This window comes from Lasiosphaeria miniovina (genome assembly GCF_030549165.1).
Source record: "Lasiosphaeria miniovina strain SMH2392-1A chromosome Unknown B0T26scaffold_5, whole genome shotgun sequence".
In the NCBI taxonomy this organism is placed as follows: domain Eukaryota; kingdom Fungi; phylum Ascomycota; class Sordariomycetes; order Sordariales; family Lasiosphaeriaceae; genus Lasiosphaeria; species Lasiosphaeria miniovina.
This window is the reverse complement of record NW_026848224.1, coordinates 2,833,106-2,852,664: the sequence shown is the minus strand read 5'-3', so window position 1 is coordinate 2,852,664 and position 19,559 is coordinate 2,833,106. Positions and strand designations below refer to the sequence as shown.

The 19,559-nt window shown below is 54.9% G+C and overlaps 8 protein-coding genes across 8 annotated transcripts; 6 read left to right on the top strand and 2 right to left on the bottom strand.

The window, feature by feature from the left end:
- The first annotated feature begins 1,392 nt into the window (after nucleotides 1–1,392).
- B0T26DRAFT_359624 (uncharacterized protein) lies at nucleotides 1,393–2,008 on the top strand. Its single transcript, XM_060434596.1, has one exon. It carries the CDS (start codon nucleotides 1,561–1,563, stop codon nucleotides 1,870–1,872), a length of 312 nt encoding a protein of 103 aa, XP_060294564.1. The 5' UTR covers nucleotides 1,393–1,560; the 3' UTR covers nucleotides 1,873–2,008.
- On the bottom strand, nucleotides 1,747–2,206 carry B0T26DRAFT_716852 (uncharacterized protein). Its single transcript, XM_060442296.1, has one exon. It carries the CDS (start codon nucleotides 2,038–2,040, stop codon nucleotides 1,873–1,875), a length of 168 nt encoding a protein of 55 aa, XP_060294563.1. The 5' UTR covers nucleotides 2,041–2,206; the 3' UTR covers nucleotides 1,747–1,872.
- On the top strand, nucleotides 2,009–3,233 carry B0T26DRAFT_359625 (uncharacterized protein). The gene is made up of 3 exons (XM_060434597.1): nucleotides 2,009–2,621; nucleotides 2,679–2,806; nucleotides 2,864–3,233. The coding sequence occupies exons 1-3, from the start codon at nucleotides 2,144–2,146 to the stop codon at nucleotides 2,999–3,001; spliced, it is 744 nt and encodes a 247-aa protein (XP_060294562.1). The 5' UTR covers nucleotides 2,009–2,143; the 3' UTR covers nucleotides 3,002–3,233.
- A 3,045-nt stretch (nucleotides 3,234–6,278) lies between these two features.
- On the top strand, nucleotides 6,279–8,640 carry B0T26DRAFT_677598 (putative phenylalanine protein; the record flags this gene model as incomplete). Its single annotated transcript, XM_060440122.1, has 2 exons — nucleotides 6,279–6,433; nucleotides 6,534–8,640. The coding sequence occupies 2 exons, from the start codon at nucleotides 6,279–6,281 to the stop codon at nucleotides 8,638–8,640; spliced, it is 2,262 nt and encodes a 753-aa protein (XP_060294561.1).
- Nucleotides 8,641–10,798: 2,158 nt separating this feature from the next.
- B0T26DRAFT_677597 (uncharacterized protein) lies at nucleotides 10,799–11,270 on the top strand (the record flags this gene model as incomplete). Its single annotated transcript, XM_060440121.1, has 2 exons — nucleotides 10,799–10,853; nucleotides 11,005–11,270. 2 exons carry the CDS (start codon nucleotides 10,799–10,801, stop codon nucleotides 11,268–11,270), a joined length of 321 nt encoding a protein of 106 aa, XP_060294560.1.
- A 2,788-nt stretch (nucleotides 11,271–14,058) lies between these two features.
- B0T26DRAFT_716847 (uncharacterized protein) lies at nucleotides 14,059–14,540 on the top strand. Its single transcript, XM_060442295.1, has one exon. The coding sequence runs from the start codon at nucleotides 14,081–14,083 to the stop codon at nucleotides 14,348–14,350; it is 270 nt and encodes an 89-aa protein (XP_060294559.1). The 5' UTR covers nucleotides 14,059–14,080; the 3' UTR covers nucleotides 14,351–14,540.
- Nucleotides 14,541–15,497: 957 nt separating this feature from the next.
- Nucleotides 15,498–17,627, bottom strand: B0T26DRAFT_677595 (uncharacterized protein; the record flags this gene model as incomplete). The annotated part of the gene is made up of 5 exons (XM_060440120.1): nucleotides 15,498–15,521; nucleotides 15,629–15,825; nucleotides 15,930–16,452; nucleotides 16,510–17,396; nucleotides 17,537–17,627. 5 exons carry the CDS (start codon nucleotides 17,625–17,627, stop codon nucleotides 15,498–15,500), a joined length of 1,722 nt encoding a protein of 573 aa, XP_060294558.1.
- Nucleotides 17,628–18,051: 424 nt separating this feature from the next.
- B0T26DRAFT_804100 (uncharacterized protein) lies at nucleotides 18,052–18,969 on the top strand (the record flags this gene model as incomplete). Its single annotated transcript, XM_060447114.1, has 2 exons — nucleotides 18,052–18,159; nucleotides 18,225–18,969. 2 exons carry the CDS (start codon nucleotides 18,052–18,054, stop codon nucleotides 18,801–18,803), a joined length of 687 nt encoding a protein of 228 aa, XP_060294557.1. The 3' UTR covers nucleotides 18,804–18,969.
- Between the last annotated feature and the right edge of the window lie 590 nt (nucleotides 18,970–19,559).

Genomic DNA, 19,559 nt, shown 5'->3' with positions numbered 1-19,559 from the left:
AAGCGCTAGCGTTTCTAATACAACCCCACGGGTCGGCTCTTCCCTGCACTAGGGCGGGACGACCGAGAAATGTCTGAACTCTAATGGTTCTAGACTCGCGCTTAATCTAGAGAGACGATTATCTTCACGTGCCAGATTCGCTGTGAACCATGCGCCCAGGCCAGCCACGTACGCAATGCAGAGGAGCCATATATGAAACGCTCAAGCCTGAACTGCCAAAGCTAGGTTCTTTGGGCTTAAAATAGCTCCAACAAGTGCACAGAAGCAAACGATTGGTCGTGAGCCTGTATTCTTCTGAGGCCAAGAATTTCCAGATGCCGATGTTGACGTCTCAGATCACCGTACTAGTAAAGCTTGATGGGATCTTGAAGATCGGAAGCGGCCGGGGTTGCGAGCAATACTGGGCAGGAAGCAACTTGACACGGCCTTGCCTGACGCAATTGAGCCGCTCGGGTCGCGGCTTGTCGCGAGCGCGGAGGGCTACACCAGGCTAGTGTAATAACGGACCGACATGTATGATATTTCGGACTGGCCTGGACTTGGCCTGTCTAGCTGGCCACTTCATTAGCATTACCCAAGGTAAATGCCTAGATAGAGAGGTGAGAGCAGTTCGACAGCAATGTGAATGAATAGCGGCTGTGGATTCGAACGCCACCGCTTACCGGTGGAACAGCTCTAATGCGGGTGAACGCCACCCTTTCCAGCCTAATACTGAGATTACGAAGGAGTGGTGGAAGATTGACACAAGGTAACCAATAAAATGAGACCAATAATGCGGCGGGATGGGAGACAGCGCGGGTGGAATGCCCCGGACATCAAGCCAGAGTGCGAGGAAAGACGCGAAGTCGCCGCGAGGACGGAGTGCAACGTGAGTTTTGGCACTTGGCCGTTCGCAGCTTCCAATGTTACTGATATTTCCCTATTGGAGGTGGGTCGAAAAACAACAGGGAGGAAGGAAGGTGCGCTCGTTTGTCCGCAACTGCAGCGGTGGCCCCTTCCCCTCATTGGCGCGGTTTGGGGGCGGCTCGCGGCGCGTGGAAAGGACGACCATCCAAGGTTTTCACCGTCGGCACTCTACTGTGCAGGAACCTAAGCCGGTCTTTCCCAGGAACGTGAAAATTTGTCATGCCCAAAACTTGCAGGAAATGCAGATCCAATCTAGTGCAAAACGACGGACGGGCCGATCTCTAGAGCCAGCACAATGCCCCCAATTGACAGCTTAGTGTCGGCGCGCCCCTCCCCAGGGTCGCACAATGTCCGGAGAGCCCAGGACAGTCCGGCATGTCTCCAACGTGGTCCGACAGCCGCCATAGAGAACCACACACACAATGAATGGGGCCCGTCGCCCGCGAAACACATGTTGCGCAGCGCACTCGGACGGTCAGCAAATAGCCGATAGCCCTTCACGTATAAGATGCAGGTCCGGCCTTCTCCTCGACTTGGCCTCTTGACCACCCACCCTCATCCAAGTCACGACTCCCAGTCCAGATCCCCATCTCTGGAGTCGTTTTCCCCCTCTTCATTTTCCCATTCTTGTATACAGTCGCCGTCTGCCGTCGAATGAGGGTATCTGACATCTTCCGCCGTCTCGTGTCTCACTTCTCCAATCCCGATCCGTCCCCCTCAGAGACAAGAGAGGCCAAACCACAACCTGCTCCATCTACCACATCCTCCGGCGCAACTCTTCCTAAACCCGCCGCAAAGATGCCTGGTCTTACTTCCAACACCCCGGGCAAGTTTAGCCAGATCCCGGGTCCGCTCGGTCTGGCATCGGCCAGCCTCGAGGGCAAGGTTGCTCTCGTGACTGGAGCAGGTACGTCGTGGCATATTTCGTTTCACCCGTTCTTGCAGGTATCGTTTGGGCACGCATAGTCAATGCATCGCCCTACCGTCGTGGGGGCTTCTCGAACCGCCGGACGGGTCGGTACTTTTTCCCCAACTCAAGTCCGACGACGTCAAGGGGGTGGGGACCCCACTCCCCCACATCCTACCAAATCCGGCCACCCACCCGAATAGGACCCCTGAAAGCGCGCGCCTCATCGGTGTTTAACCGTGGCAAATATCATTCTTGGCTTCCTTATCACCCCGTCACCGATTGGAACTGGAATGTATGTGCGAGTGCTAATATTGCCCCTTGGGGGCTATGACAGGCCGTGGCATTGGCAGAGAGATGGCCCTTGAACTGGGACGTCGCGGCGCCAAGGTTATCGTGAACTATGCCAACAGCGACTCGGCGGCTGAGGAGGTGGTCAGCCAGATCAAGAAGAACGGCACCGACGCTCACGCCGTCAAGGCCAACGTGTCAGATGTCGACCAGATTGTGCGCCTCTTCAGTGAGGCCGTCAAGAAGTTCGGCAAGCTCGACATCGTGTGCTCCAACAGCGGCGTTGTCTCGTTCGGCCACGTCAAGGACGTCACCCCCGAAGAGTTTGACCGCGTCTTCAACATCAACACGCGGGGCCAGTTCTTCGTCGCTCGGGAAGCTTACAAGCACCTCGAGGTTGGCGGGCGCCTTATCCTGATGGGATCCATCACCGGACAGGCCAAGGGCGTTCCAAAGCACGCCGTCTACTCTGGCAGCAAGGGCACCATTGAGACATTTGTCCGGTGCATGGCCATTGGTGCGTAGAATTTCCGTTCCGGGTGTATATTTTCCTATTTACTGACATTTGAATTAGACTTTGGCGACAAGAAGATCACCGTCAATGCCGTTGCACCTGGTGGCATCAAGACCGATATGTACCACCAAGTCTGCAGGGAGTACATCCCCAACGGCGCCAACCTTGATGACGATGGTGTTGATGAGGTATTTTAATCACAATCTATGCTATTTTAATCAGCATCACTGACGCATGTGTAACAGTTCGCCGCAACCTGGTCCCCCCTCCACCGTGTCGGTCTGCCGATCGACATCGCCCGTGTTGTTTGCTTCCTCGCCTCCCAGGACGGTGAATGGGTAAACGGGAAGGTGATCGGAATCGATGGTGCTGCTTGCATGTAGATGGTGTTTATGAGACGGGGATGGGCTGGATTACCGGGGAAACTGAGCAAAGAGCTAGTATCATGCTCACGAGCATTGTGGAACGCGGAGTATACAATCTTTGGCTTCATATTTTGCGCGAGAAACCAGGGTTTACCGAATGGGAGATCCCTATATATCATGTCACAACAATTTCATTTTTATCATGATAATTAAGTCTAGTTACAAATCCTACGCCAAGTTGAATGTGCCGAGTTACACAACTACGTTTAGGAGGAAATGCTACCGATAACGTTACCGGTATTAACTTCTGTGAAATAATTATGTGCCTACTCCGCTTATTGCTTGATTTTTTGGGATTCGATTTTCCGAGTCTTGCTGCCTTAGGGTCATCCATGGGATGCCCGAAAATCGGCGAATGTTCTTCTCGACAATGAACACCAGAGGGAAGACTCAAAATATCCCAGCTACGTGGTTTGCGTGCTAATAAACTCGCTGCATTAGGTCCAACTTGTAAGATCTCGTCGGCGTTGGTGTTTTGAGTCTTGTCCAGACACTATGACTAAGAGCAGGAGTGGAATAACTTGTGACAGTAGATAGCATCCACTGAGAGAACCTTGCCATACATGTCTATCGGTCTGACGCCGGCGACATTCCGGGCGTACCTCAAAAATCCATAGACCGTAGTGGAATAAGTCTGAGCCACCAAATAGTAATACGACTGGACACCGGAGCCGGCTCACTGCTTTATAGGTGGATGCGTCCTTCCTCCCTTTCCATCTGCGTTGCAGTTCCCCATCTATCAACAAGACTTTAATTGTTCTGAACAATATCGCACAGTTTTCGACTTCCCTTTTGCTCAAACCGCACTCCAGATACTCCATTCCGTCGTTCTCCCAACAGTCAAAGACACCCAGCCGCCATCATGCCTGTGGGGATCATGCAAATCCCGAACAACACCAACTCGACGATCCACTACCACAACCTCGAGTCGAGGTACTAGTTCGCGCCGGCGGCTAAGACGCAAAAGTACGAGAACGACGGCTTTCGGATCTATATACGCGCCTTTGCCTTTCTTTGACATGTCAAATATGCGATATTACCGCTTCTTACTTTGAGGCTTGCCCTGTTTTCACTTTGGTGGTTTTCTAAAAGGCGGAACTTCCACTCCTTTTCTACGTCCGGTATCACTGATCCAGCTCGGCTGTACGAGTCGCGACGACACATGTTCAAGGTCCAAGGATGGGAAAATATGTGGGCGGGGGATGAATACAGAGTACCTATGTGCGGCTGCAACTTGTCGCCGGCCCGGCAGAGGTGGCATTCGGCTAGGTCCAATACGTTACAGTACAAGTACAAGACGTACCGGGATATATCTATCAGCTCGAGCACTCACCTTAACAGCGGGCCTCGGGGGTAATAGTCGAGCGGAATAGTGGTGCGTTGAAACGCACACCTTCCGCTAAGGCTACGGGTTCGAGTCCCGGTAGCAGACCGGTTCTCTGAGGCTACTTCGACGCACTAGTCATTCGTGAAGTTCGACAGAAATGCGACCATAATACCAGGGGTTATGCACATGCCAAAGATCATCGACGATCAGTTGACCGTACCCTACCGGGGGAAGTTTTTTTTTTGTAATTTCGGAGCCTAACAGCTAAACCCGTAGCTGCTGCCGCTAAGACACTAATGTGCGATTCGTGGAATGTTGGTAGTAGACTGAACTGTGGAAGGGCTTCGATGTCGCACTGCCATGCCCGAGGTGTAGTTCTATAATAAGACTCTTCGGCTTCTAATGATGCTGGGCTGTTAAGCGGGTCAGTTTAATATCTGAAGGACTGGAAAAGAAGACACTTCTCCTTTCCAGTGTCAACACCAACCAGCCCATGAGAATTCCCCCCTTTTCCTTCGTTTCCCCACGATCCCGATCGCGAAATCTGATGCCTTTTAATCCCTGAGACTGCTAGTGCAAAGGCGACTTCGCTGAGAAGAAGCGGTACTATGAGCTACCTAAGCTGGCTAGACTTTGTCGGAAATGGTTGTTGTCTGATCCTTTCACTCTCCAATCTGCCCTCCTGACCCTTGCCCCATGAATTGAGGGTTCGTTGCAGTTAATCACTATCCGTTTCCAGAGTAGCGAAAAGTTTATTCGGCTCTGTGGTGGGTGAAAAATGCAATTATTGTCTAGCCTAAGCCCTTACTATGTGAAATTTTGGGGGGAAGACGAAATGATGTCTCATTCCACCCAGGCAACTACTGTTTGCTGAGAACTTCATTGCAACTAATGAATGATAATGATAGTAGCTAATGCTGATTCAATTCTCGCATCATCAGTCAATCCACGTCGCTTGCACCTACGGCATCAGAGTATGGAATGGCAGCTTCCGGCCATAATATGGAATGGAGATGCAATAAATCCGACGAAATTCGATCTAGAACCCGAGATGAACAGTCTCTAGTGCAGCATTTCAAGTGATTTGCGGGAGCTAGCCATGTCATTATCTATGGGCAATGTCACTATCTATGGGCAATGTCACTAAAATACCTCTTGACTTTACCTCCACTTTGAGTTCATGTATTGTTAGATTGGGGCTATTATTCTCTGAGAAATTGAGCACGCAATATTCGTTCAGATACGGATTGACTCTGAGGCTAACAGCGAGCACAGAACGGAGAGATCTCTGGAGTTGTTCTTGTTTGGAAAGAGCAACCGCAATAAATAATTCCGCACAACAACTATCTACCCCCCACGCCGTTAGGATCGGAGCTTTTGAGACCGGTGAATTATTATGGGGTGGTCTGTGATGTTATTGGCCATCAACGAGTGTGGCGGTGAGTGCCAATGGTCTAACGAACTTGCCAATACTCTCGCATATGCACGCCAGGCATGCACAAACGGACACCAACGGACCGAAATTTGCCGTGAGGAAGCAAAAATACCTCGCGGTGTAAGGGCGAGCTTAGAGTTCAGATTCAGCAAAACGACTCGATACGTAGAAATACAAGCAGATTAGAACGTTACAAAGCACGAGCTGCTGGCTTGCAGAGCAGTTCCTCGCCCCGGTTCGGCCCGAGCTTTATTTTTAACTTCCCTCTTCTCGATCCTTCCCTGGGAGAACTGCCCACTTTTTCCAATCACTTTAGTTAAAATTGCTCACCTTTGTGCTTCTTCAATCCACAGTCGAGACTTGCGGCACTCCCGGCTGCAGCCCGAAACCCACAGCCTAGCAACCTGATTCCGTCTCCGCCCCGAACCCGAACACAAACCCAAGAGCTAGATCCGGCAAGGTGGACGCACAACATGATGCAATCAGCAACCGCCGGCAGTGTTCGTGCTCCACACGCGGCAGCTGCACGGGCAGAATGGGCGCGGCTGCAGAAGACGCTTGCAGCACAAGACGCCGTCTCGATTACAGGAAGTGATTTGTCGATCGCTGACGTCGTTGCCGTTTCCTTGTCAGTATTTCAACTGGACGCCACAATCGCCGTGGCCGTCAACCTGAGATATGATTGAAGGGAACACAAAGCTCACTTCGCTTCTTTTTCTCTCGGGCAGGCACGGGGCAACACCCAAACTCACCAACGATGCAACCATCCTCCAGAATGTCGCCGATAGCGTCGATTGGCTCAAGCGCCAGCTTGACGACCGTCAGGTCATCTACGGCGTCAATACCGGCTTCGGCGGCAGCGCAGACACCCGCACCGCAGACTTTGAACGCCTCCAGAGCGCTGCTGTCCAGCACCTCAATGTTGGAATCCTGCTGCAGAGCGACAAGCGCAGCAAGGGCCGGGAAGATGGGCGGCCAGACCCTCGCAGACGGTCCAATGAGTTGCTTCGAAGTCACGCCCTGCCCGGCCCCATTGTGCGAGCCGCTATGCTCATCCGCTGCAACTCGCTCTTGCGCGGCCACTCGGGTGTGCGCATCAGTGTCATACAGTCAATCATGCAGCTCTTGGCCCGGGACATGACACCCGTGGTGCCGCTGAGGGGGAGCATCTCTGCCTCGGGTGACTTGTCTACCCTGTCGTATGTGGCAGGTGCTATCGAGGGAAACCCGGACATTTTCGTCAAATTTCGCGGCGAGCAGGCTAAGAGCATGACTCTCCCAGCTAACGAAACACTGAAGCTGGCCGGCCTGGAGCCCGTCCGTCTGCAGGCCAAAGAAGGCCTCGGGATCACCAATGGAACGGCCCCAAGCTGCGCGGCAGCGGCCATTGTCATGCACCAGGCAAACCAGCTCGCCATTCTGGTGCAGCTCCTCACGGCAATGGGCACTGAAGCGCTCGCTGGTACCGCCCACAATTACCACCCGTTCATCTCGTCGGTGCGACCACACGATGGCCAGACCGAGGCCGCAGCGAACATTTTGAGTTTTCTTGCCGGGTCCAAGATCTCGCCAGATCGCGAGCCCGAGCGTGTCGGGCTGGCCCAAGACCGCTACGCTCTTAGGACGGCGCCGCAGTGGATTGGCCCCCAGCTCGAGGATCTGGCGTTAGCGACGCGCCAGGTGTCGACGGAGCTCAACTCGACGACGGACAACCCCCTGATCGACGCAGCCACGGGCCAAGTTCACCACGGCGGCAACTTCCAGGCCATGGCCATTACGTCGGCCATGGAGAAGACCATGACGGCACTGCAGAACCTGGGCCGGCTGATTTTCGCCCAGAGCTCCGAGCTCATCAACAACCAGACTAACAAGGGCCTGCCGCCCAACCTGAGTGCCGATGACCCTAGCGACTCGTTCACCTTCAAGGGCTTCGACGTTAATATGGCGGCCTACATGTCTGAGCTGGCATATCTAGCTCACCCCATGAGCACCCACGTCCAGGTCGCCGAGATGACCAATCAGTCGGTCAACTCGATGGCGCTCGCCACGGCGCGCTACGCCCTCGAGGCCCTGGAGGTCCTTTCGCTCATGGCGGCGACATACATCTACACGCTGTGCCAGGCGCTCGACCTGCGGTGCATGCAGCTCGAGTTCCGCGCGCGCGTGCGAGAGCCGCTCCTCGAGACAGCGCGCACCTGGCTTGATCCCGAAAGTCGCCAGATTGGCAACGCCGATTACAACTTCGACGCGTTCGACGAGCGCGTGGGGAACCAAGCCATCGACTCCATACTGCAGCGCTGGGACCAGCTGTCGCATCTCGACCTGGCCGAGCGGTGCGGGGCCGCGGTCAATGACTCCTTCGGCGCCATTCTTCTGAAACTTATAAACTGGGGAACGGGCGAGGAAAGCATTAGCCACAAATTCATAGGAAAGTTCATGGAACGGGCGTCGTCAATTTTGTTCAGCGAATTCTTGGAAATACGTGCGCATTTCCTCGATCAAGACGCGCCAGACACCACCACGCACCGCTATATCAGCCCCGCCTCACGCGTCGTCTACGATTTCGTCCGCCGCGACCTCGCCGTGCCACTCAACCGCGGCGTCGACGACCATCCGCCGCTACTACTACGCAGGGCTCAGAACGAGATGCTATTCAAGAATGCCGCGGCCGCGGCCGGGGTGAATTATGCCGGTCCGGATCAGCACCAGCAGCGCCTTGCGTCCCACGGCCGCATCCTCGGCTCTATGGCCGGCGATATCTACGAGGCGCTGCGCGCGGGCGAGCTGCATGCGCGCGTCATGGCATTTGCCGAGACGGCGGGGATGTGGCATTGATTGGGCAGGTAGCTGTTGATCAGGTACGTGTCTGGGCTAGGTTAGCGTGGGCTGAGTAGTTCTGTGGAATGGAAAGCATGTTGGTTGGTTGTAATTAGAGAGATTGTGGCATGGGGATGAAATCCTGGTTACAGAGCGGTTGTGGTTGTCGAGGTACTGCGGCTGTTTGGATTCGTGAGGATGACACTGATGACTGCTGTTCGGCGATGAGATCGTACAGAGTAATGGTCGGTCTTCAGACCACGCTCTGAGTCTTTGTGCCTAGATCCAGGCGAGGCTGCACTTCTCTGATCACTGGACCTTGTAGTCAATCAGCCTTTGCATTTACATGTAATTTAGCAACTTGTTGTGGCTGAAAATAAATAGAGGATTGAAAGAGGTGAAGGGGGCAATCATCAGACCGCGCTTGGAGTCTTTGTGCCTAATAGATCCAGAGGCTGGAATTTGGCTGCGCCCCCTTCGGTCTCTGTCATCAATCACGTTCCGTGTTTGCATGTGATTCGGCCCCTTCTCCGAGTATCGATGATCAACGGGGCAGTAACGGCCGAGAGGGGGTGATGGTTCAGGATCGCTTGACAGGGTAGGATGTACTCCAACTTGCTGAGGCAGTAAGGCGTTTGAGAAGATCCGGAGAGTGTCGGCATGATGAGAAGTGGGAGGGAGTAAGAAACTGGAACGTACCTAGGTAGACGTCAAGAGGTATTGGATGTAGAGATTGAAAGACGACAGATTGGGCGCCTAAAGGAGACTGTCAGCAACAGTGCTCGGGTTGGCCTCTCGAACCTTTGCTTGTCGATAGCAGTAATATGTCGAGGTCTCGGTTCAGTGCCCGCGGGCTAGACTCGGCTCTAGGGTCCGCCGCGTAGGCCAGCAGCCTGGAAAAGTGACCGTGCCGTTGCTGCTCAGCCCGGGTTGGGCATCGGCCGAGGGCTCTTGGACGGGAGCAATGACCACCAAGTGACCAGGATGAGTGAGAAAGAGAGACGGAAAGCCTTCAGAAGCAACCTCGGACAAATTACGTCGGGGGCCATGAGGCCTTAATACTTCGGTCAGGGCAGCAGGTTGAGGGCAGCAAGTCGAGAGCAGCAAGTTGAGGGCAGCAAGTTGAACAACTGCTAGGAAGGCAGGAGGGAGCTTGAGAGCGCAGAGAGGATGGCCGGGATATCATGTGATACCCGACCCCAGTGCGCAGTACATCCGGCCAGTTCGGAGACCCTAGGGCAGGGCCGGACACTCGCCGCGTGGGCCCAAGGTGACTCTCGAGGCTCTCTTGAACCCGGCGGCTACAAGTGGCTGCCGGCCAATTAGCGGCCGTTACCAGACTGTCGGGTCGGGCAAGTGCCAGCGCCGCTACCAGCAGCAGGTCTTCGCGGATGGGAAAATGTAGGCGATGCATCATCCGTGATCTGCAAGGCCGGTAGTCTAGAGTCCGCCTCGATGTGCGCCAGCGCCAATGGTGGATCGTTGGGGAGCTTTTGATCCACTCGTTTTTTTGATGTTTGGGGACGGGGACGGGGCCTGTCGTCACAGGCGTGCCCGTTTCGACGCCTGGTGGCCAATCGATGTGCCTGGACCCTGCCTGAGCGGCCCGCCCGATCGGGCCGCAACCCCTGCAGACGTTGAACGTTTGACGAAATCCAGTGGCCGATGTCGACATTCCGCCTGCCACAACGCCCGGCCGCGAAACTCGCGGCTCTTGTGCATTGCTTTTCGGACATGTACCCCCAGCCCCTAGTCTAGTCGGGAGTGTCCCAGCGACTCGGTCACTCGCTGGAGTCGATGGAGAATTCCCATGGAATTCTTCCATGTGTAATCCGTTCTAGCGCCGTACCCAGGCCGCCGTGGCTATGATATGAGGTAGAAACCGCGGGTAGAGCCCCGGCACCCAGCTCGGAAACTGATAGCTCGGAAGAGCAGCCTGGAAACCCAGGCACACACACACGCATGCACATGCTCTCTTTCTCTTTCTGGCAAGAAGCCGGGCCGTCTCGGTTGACCACCCGCCCCAACAAACACAGACTGTGCTCGTGCATCTTCACCAAGCCCTCCCACATAGCACCTAGGCCCCGTGATGATGGCCTCTAGGCGGCGGAGTGGCTTTCCTTGGGAGGACACTGCCCGAGAGAGGCTGCCTCTTGCCGGAGCTGTCATATATAAAATGTCTCAAGCAAGATCCGGTCTTGCGGGTCTCCCTCTCCCTGCCGCTACTGCAGGTCCACCATAGCCATCAAATCATCATATACGACTCGATCGATACAAGTCTCGCTGCGTTACCCGATATCCGCGGGACCAAGACATCTCCGTCAGCATCAGGAGTCTTCCAACGCTCTCCAGAGCGCCCATCTGCTTCGGAAACCTACCAAGGACTCGACAACCCCTCCAGTAACCAGCAGCAGAGCCAGCCCATGTGCAGACAGGACAGAGATTCCTGGTCTTGCGGGTGTTCCACGCGCTGGACTCTCGAGCCATGTCCCGACTACTACACGCGATGGGGCTGCCAGCGCGTCATCGTTAAAGACCACAAGAGCCGTTGCTACTGCAAGCGCTGCAGCGCCGACCTCAAGTACCAGCGGAGCAAGGAGCGGCACTGGCACTCGGGCCAGTACAAATACTGGAAGTACGACTCGTGAATAGCAGTATTTTCCACCGTCGGAGACACAGGATGAGCGACACAGACTGAATATTCCATCTCTCCGTAAGTACTTTGTGTTTTGTTCTTTCCCAAAACGGGCTCTTCTTGTCTTTATAGTCGAGGGAGCGTAGTCCGGACTCCAGATGTTAACAACTTTGCCAGGCCTTTCCATGAGCGGGCATTGATTTCCCACATCCACAACATATAAGCACACTTTACACGGACGTGGCAACACAGCGATTTCACTTCTTCGGCAGCATTCCAGGCTCGGCAGCATTCCAGACTCGGCAGCATTCCAGACTCGGCAGCATTCCAGACTCGGCAGCATTCCAGACTCGGCAGCATTCCAGACTCGGCAGCATTCCAGACTCGGCAGCATTCCAGACTCGGCAGCATTCCAGACTCGGCAGCATTCCAGACTCGGCAGCATTCCAGACTCGGCAGCATTCCAGACTCGGCAGCATGACATATTCGGCGCATCATCATCATACATTCGGCATAATTAGATTAGATATTCGGCGGGAGTGCCTAGAATGTACACACAACATCATGTATCATTCAACAAATCAAGAGACAGTTATAGGGGATAGATAGACACACACCAGCACACAGCACCGGAATAGAGATTAGTTGTATGGCCACTTCAGTACATTAGATTAGATAGCAATTAGTAGATAGTTCCAAGAGACACCAATGTCTTGCGTGATTTCCTACCACACGGGTGACTCGCCATGATTTGCCTGTGACGATATCCGTTGTGCTTTTGTCCATTTCTCTCCTTTCTCTTAATGCATATGTTATCCATGTAATGTGAATCAATTTTATCCGCTTTGTTCTTCATCACGAGCTGGCTGACGCATCGAACCCTTCACAACGCTGCGCCAACGCTGCGCCCACCGTCTAACAGGAAATCAAAATCCCAAGTTGCCCACTTCCAACCGTAGTTGAATTATTTAGGTTGACCGCCATCGCCGCTCATATGACCTGTGAAGTGTAATTATCACACAACTACCTTTATTTTTCCACCTAAACCAATGCCAATCTTTCCGCCTAGACTGAAAGACCACTGCGCTTGACTCCCCTGCTCATGAGGACGATGTTAGAGATTAGCACTCCGATCTAGGTACCCTTAATTTTGGGCGGCGCAGGGTTAGGGTCAGGCAAGACGTCCGTCCAGTCCAGATGGTGCTTGCACTGCTTACACCGAACGCATCGCATCAAGGCGGAGTTCCCTCCCGTAATCAGGTAACAAATCTGTTTTCCGAGCCCGACGTGCATTTAGACAGTGGAAACCCTTTCTGATTTTTGCCTTCAATTGCGCGCTGCACACTGTGTGTATGCACGCAAATCGAGTGCTAGTCCAACACAGCCACGGAAGACGCTGATTGCAATTGGTCAGTCCCCAAACTGTTGCTAGCGTGGTGGCTAGGTGCCAATTGTTGCAGCGGGGACTGGGGCGCAGGAGCCTTGGGGTGCAATCCTTGGATATAACCCAACTCTTCACCGCAGGGACTCATCCCCTCATTCACATTGCAACGACTTGGACCCGAACGGCCTTCTTCTTTCGCAGCCGAGCTAGGAGTTTCAATTGGAAGTTTCCAGCAAGACCACGCACCAAAAAAAGAGAGGAAAAAAAACATGCCTATCGAGCTCGCCGACTCAGACTCAGAGTCTGGCTCGGACTGGGACCCAGCAGAGTCCCCAGGGTCGGGGCCAGAAAGCAGATGGCCCGAGTATCAGGCCAAGTTTACCATATCTCATCAGGTGGCACCCGGACAGTTGGCTCCAGCCCCTGGCCTGCCACAAGACACCTTGGAAGGCTACTACCGGGTTCAGTCATGCGGTCTGGGTGAGCGGGATCTAATGGTGAAGTACCTTTTTTTCACCTGCCACTTGGACCACAGGGAGGGATTCGGAAATCAACATTGGCCCTTCCACTTCATGAGTCTCCCGGACGGCGACTGGAATGTTGCACACCTGAAGCGGAGCGGGAACAGCCTGGCCATTGCCTCGACCGAGCGCCAGCGGTTTCCCGGCATCGAGGGCCCCTGCCCTGCCTATGTCCCGCGCGTCGACTATCCGCCACCACACCAACGCCTGATGCCTGAAATCGGCGCTCAGAAGGAGGGGTGGTGGGATCCTGGCCGCCCCATGATCTGGAAAGGCCAGGGTCCCGGCTTCAGAGAGATGACGGCCCAGGAGAAGTTGACGCTGTTCGGCGCAGAAAAGGTCTTTGTTGTCACCGACACCGTGACTCCAGTCCGGCACCGCCAGATGCCCGACCTGGGCGACCTCAACAACACGGCCCGCATATACGCCGTCATACACGACCACGGCAACGAAATCGCGCCTCGCCTGCTCGCCTATCTCGTCGAGAACAAGGGAGACCGCTCCGAGCGCATCATCGGCCTCGCCATCGAGCACCTCCCGCACGCGCGCTTCCCCATGCCCAGCGACCTCGACGAGTGCCGCGCCGCCATCTCCGCGCTGCACGACCTCGGCATCGTGTACGGGCCGAGGCTCCGCCGCAAGAGCTTCCTGATCGTGCAGGACGGCGGCCCGAACTCGCCCGGGCGCGCGCTGCTGCAGGACTTCAGCGAGGCGTCGTTCACGGCCGACAAGGCGCAGATGGAGGTCGAGATGGGTTGGGTGTCGCTGGCCCTGTTCGACGACAACTCGGGTTTCCCGACAGTCCACGTGCGCGACGCCTCGCCCGGCCCCGCAGACCACTCGCCCTTTGGCATCCCCGAGATCGCCGAGAGGCACATGATGGAGGACAGGAGGGAGAGGGAGGCGGAGAGGCGGGAGATGTTGAGAAGGGCCCGCGCATCGGCCAGACCTGCCGCCAGCGCTGGTGGACGGCCCCTCGTGAGGAACCCGAACGCGCCGCCCCTGGTGAGGAACCCGAACGCGCCGCCCCTAGTGAGGAATCCGAACGCGCCGCCCCTGGTGAGGAATCCGAACGCGCCGCCCCTGATGAGAAACCCAAATGCTAGGCCCCTGATCAGAAATCCCAACGCCCCGCCGCTGATCAGGAACCCCAATGCACCGCCTTTGGTGGAGAACGAGAGGGCTTAGTCGCCATGTCGTCGTCGTTCGTGTAGAATACATATTGGGACGCTCTCGTGAACAGGCCGTTTAGGCTTGCCCCATAGCAGGCGAGATGGTATCACGATCCTGAAGGGGTTATAATGAGCAACGTAACCCAAAATTTCCCTCGGACGAGGTGATTGTAGCTTAAGTCTAGTCAATGTTTACTAATTCATCCTGTTTCTGCGATTAATAAGTGAGAATGGCGGATAGGCATCGCCCCCGGGCCCGTCCCTGGGGGCCCCTCCGGCAGAAAAGACGGAAGCCGGGTTCGCTTAGTCACTCGTAAAAGAAGGAAAAAGAAAAGAAGAAGGCGGCCCAATTGCCTGTGGATCCAACCCCATTGGCTGCCGGGAGGACAGGCAAAGTCCGAGTCGCGATGTACGAGTCGCGATGTCTAAGTCGCGATGTCTAAGTCGCGAACTTGCGGCATGTTGGAAAGGCTGCCGGGTTATGACGTCATCATGCCCAGAAAGAGCTGAGACGGTCCGAGCCAAAGTTCGACGCAGGCAGCAATGACTGAACTGCAGTGTGCGTGGCAACTGCAAGAGAGCACACGATCGAAGTATTTTACATCCAAGGAACATATGTACACGGTTAATTCGACAATGCGACAATGCGATATATCATATACATGTTACTGTCAGAAAACTAAACGCATAATGATCATCCGACAGTGGCCGTAGCAGCAGGCCAACAGTCAGCGCGACTTGATTCTGTTAAGGAGGACAAAAGAAACACTCAGGCCCGTGCCTGTCAATCTCGCTAGCCGGTTCTAGCCAAACCGGTGGTGTTGCTGATGCCCCTATCTACCTTTCCCCTCTCTGTTTCGACTAGGTAGATAACATGGAGTGATTTGATGCCCTCCACGTGATAATTGCTGAGCTCGATATCAGAACCAGCTGGCAGTTTTGATTATGGTCTACTTTGCCATGCCTGCCTGACACTGGCTAGAGACAGCCGTTTCCCCTCACCATGCCGCGAATTGTAGCGATGATTCAGGAGTTGAACTCGGCAAGTCTCCCGCAGAGCGAATCTGGCGCTGATAGAATAAAGGCCTAGCGAGAACGCATCAGGCATCCGAGGTCAGGAAAAATAGAGGGTGTCAATCAAGTAGCAGAGGCTTAATTTCCCCTTATGCATGCGAACATTTCTTTTCCTGCACAAATCGTCGTGTAGGCAGAGCGCTTCATTCGTGGAGTCAACCTCGAGGCACGCCCAATGTTTTCCCAACCCCTCGAGGTGGCGAATACAGTTTAGATGAACGCCTGTGGGGATGCGATGGTCGTTTCTCAGCCAGTACTCGAACTGCATGAATTTCAGTGAGGCATTGTTCCGTCTATTCTTATCCCTGACCTCTTGCATCGTGTGGTCGATACTCCGGATCTTCCCTGCCTTCGATATGATGATCATTTTCTGGTTCTTCTTTTGAGTCTCATCCTTCGTTTGGCCCTTGTTGGAGCCTGTCGCACCCCATAGCGCGGCCAAGATCTCATTGAGCTTTGATTTGCGGGGCTTTGACTCGCGAGCCCCCGTCCCGCTGTCCTTGCTATCATGGTGTTTTGACCTGCGACCATTTGACCCGCCTTCCTCTGGCTCTCCTTCCTCCGGGTCGCTTTCTTCTGGTTCGCCTCCCCTGACTCGATTCCCTCTGACTCGCGGGTCTCAGGCCCAAGAGGCATTTCGATTTCCACGCTAGGAACAGACACGGTCCGGAAGGACAGCTTGCCATTCGACGACCACATCTGACTGGGGTTGTTACATGAGCTCCGGGCTCTGCCACCAACACTGAAGCTGCCTCCTTTGCCAGAACCTTCGGGCGCGCGAGGGATTGCGAACAGAGATAGTTGACGGAGATGCTCCCCAACGTGTCGGCGGAACTGCTGCGGGTCCACCGTCACAACCTCGTCAGAATTATCACCTGAACGAGAACTGCCATTCCCAGAAAGCGTTTGTCTCAACTTCTGCTCCCACTCGCCACAAAACGGACAGTCCTGAGCTGGAATGGCGTTTGGCATTGAGTTGCTCACGCTGATGAGAGCTGACACTTGGGCGCTGTCGAGCTCGGCGTGACGAGTCGCGATATGAGCCTGGAAGGTACCCAGCAACCGAAAGGGGCCATTCTTACAAATCTTGCAGACTTAAACCCCCCGGTGTCTTTCCATTTCATGCTCAAACCATGTCTTTTGGTCGCTAAACATCTCGAGACTGCATTCCCCATCCCCGAGCGTGCAGACACAGGTTTTGAGATCGCGATACGCGAGTCGCCTCCAGGTCTTCTCTCGGGTAAATCGTTTAATCCCGCGGCAGAGAATGCACTCGAATTCGGGGCTGCCTTGGCTGACATCTCCTAGTGACGGAAGGAGGAGAGGGGCCCCGTCTTCCTCGAGGCAAACCGACGAGGCGGCCGAAGAATACGTCCGACCGTCATCTTCATCCTCATCACCGTTGTAGTCGTCTGGCTGCCCCATTATGACCTTAAGGCGTGTATTGTCCAGTGTCGATGCTTTGGTCGAGGGCTCCGCCCACAGGCTCTGCGGCGCCTTATTGGGTAGGTTTGTAGACGGCTGTTCAACAGATTCAAAATTTTCCTGCCTCGCTGCATGAGGCCCAACTCTGTTTGGGTCAGACAAATTGTTCAAAAGCTCTGCTACGGGCGCCACATTGGCTGAAGCTGAGCTCCGTTCGATGCATGGTTGCTCAAGTCGTTCTTTGTGCTCACGGCAGTAGCGCAAATACTGCCTCCGGTTTGTGATGGCGCGCCCCAGGCGCTCAAGTAGCCATCTTTTCCCCGGATGCGCTAATCGTGGATATCTCTCTTGAACGTAGTTGATATCGAACTGGTCCATAAAGGGGTGTCGCCGGTCCTGAAGCGTCTTGGCGAACCGGTCTCGCGGCGTCGCCTTCCGAATCAGCATCGAGATTCTGAATAGATTGCCGACACAGTCTGATGCAATGTCAAGAATGTCAGGCGCTTCGTCTGTAACCGCCCCGAGATCTTCTCTGTCGTCGTCCTCAAAATCGCTCTCATTTCCTTCGTCCTCACAGTCGAGCATAGCGGAGTCGCATGTTTCACGATTCTTTCGCTTTCCGGAGACAATTTTAAGCACCACCAGCGAGGTCAACACATTGGATCTAACTCAAGTTTCTCTGCGGGAATTATTGGCTACATACCATCACCGACGGCTTCGGAGAGTTCATCGAGTAAACTCAACACCTCGCGGAAGACCTCGGGGACATCTCGAGGGCGATATTCCAAAGACATCGCGGAGTTTGGAGGATGATCGGCACCTATGTTCCCGGCCCAGAGCTTGAACCTGTCGGCTAGATTACCGACATCCTCAATGGAGATGAGTGGGGCTCCGGCGCTTGTGACGGCCGATATACTGTTAAGTCGGCACCGAATTTCGGAGGCCCTTTCTGCGGCCGACGCCGCTCGAGTCGGCTCCATAGTTGTCAACGATGATACAAAGTAGTGAACCAAGGATTGATGGTTGATGTTCAAGCGTGTCAGCGACAGCAGAGGAGGGAATGGTACACGCTGCGGGCGCCAGAGGACCGCCGATAGGCAGACCGGATCGCTACCCAACCGACCTCACGTGCGACTACACCTCGACTTGGTTTCTGCAGGCTGTGTCGCTGAGAACCAAGAATAGAAAAATCTGGAGGCAGCGCCAAAACAGCCCGACATGTCGAGCTTTGAGATCGTGGGCGTCGTTCTCGGGGCATTCCCGATTGCGATATCAGCGCTTCAAGGTTCCCGCCGTGGGGCCGAGCTGCTCGACTCCTGGCACGAGGTGCGATATATCCCACCGACGACGCTCCGCCCACCGCCGGGGACTCCTTCATTACCCTTGCTGAGATTCTCTCGCGGGGCAGCCAGGCTCAGCCCAGCCGCAGGCAAAGATATCGCGTCGCGCTCGACCTTGCGTCTTCCCTTGTCCAGCTGAAGTCTACTCCGTGGATCACGGCTGCGCTGCGGAAGACGACCATCGAGTTCAGCCACCATGGTCTTAGAGCCGCGGAGCCCGTATCTGAACTCGGAAGCCCGCTCATTGCGTGCGGGTTCGAACCAACAGCATCATTGCCCGAAACACGGTCAGCTGGGGTGGTTGACTTCGCGGCAATTCACGTGCTAGATGTCATCCTCTTTGAACTGTGCTTCGGCAAGCCGATTGAAGAGTACGAGTCCAGAAAGAAACTTGACAATGCAGGGTCTGGCAACTTTGAGGCAGCGGCTGCATTAGACTTGCTCGCGGCGTTGGAGGGGTACTGGGATGTTTTGAGCGAGGCCGGGCTAGAATATGCTGATGCCGTTGAGTGTTGTCTTCGGGGGTGCCGAAAGACAGCTTCAGGGCCGTCGTGGAGGAAGGAGATGTTGCAGAATGTTGTAGTGCCGCTTGAGCCGTGCAATTCCCACTTGTGGCCTAAGCCTTTGTAATGGGTAAGATGCGCACATGGATGCACGCTGAACATCCGCTCTGCAGGCAGACCTGCGCCCAAATTTAGCATTGTTGAAAGTCGTCTCATGTTATGGTTGCACTACTCTGCATTGGGTGAGCAGTTGTCTCTGTAGGCAGAGCCTCTATCTAAGGTATCGGGACGGGCTCCAACGCGGGCTCGCACATCTCTAGCATTGCCCTTTTTAGGAAAGGGCTGATGGTTGGTGTGCATGTTTGTAATGCTCTACGGGGCGCGCAGCACCCCGCAGTCCGCAGCCAGTGCTGCCTAATTATTCAGGTTCTCCGTCGGCCATGTGTACTATACGCACGCGTATTCGTCATGGAGGTCCTCTATACGTTGAAGCACGCCCAAACGCGAACCCCTTTCAGTGCCCGCGCGGGTAAATTGTGGGGACACAGCAGCCTTGGCACAACACTGACATACCGATGATTGAGATGCTGATGAAATGATTACGAGTGCAGCGTTCCTGACAAATGCCGATTGAGCGGCAGCCCCACTTTACGTAAGTCACGCTCCGTTTTGAGACGCAGCGACAACCTCGTTGATTGGGATCGGGAAGACTTTGTCTGGGCGGCCCAGACACGTTGGTGGCGTACAGATTACGGACTAAACGCTGGACTTTGCCGGCCCGAGGGCGCATTGCCCAAACGGGCTGGGGGTGCATTTTACCCAGTGTGTTGCACAGCTAGTCGCTCGAAGGTTCCAGGCCCGCTACGCCCCATCGCAAAGCTGC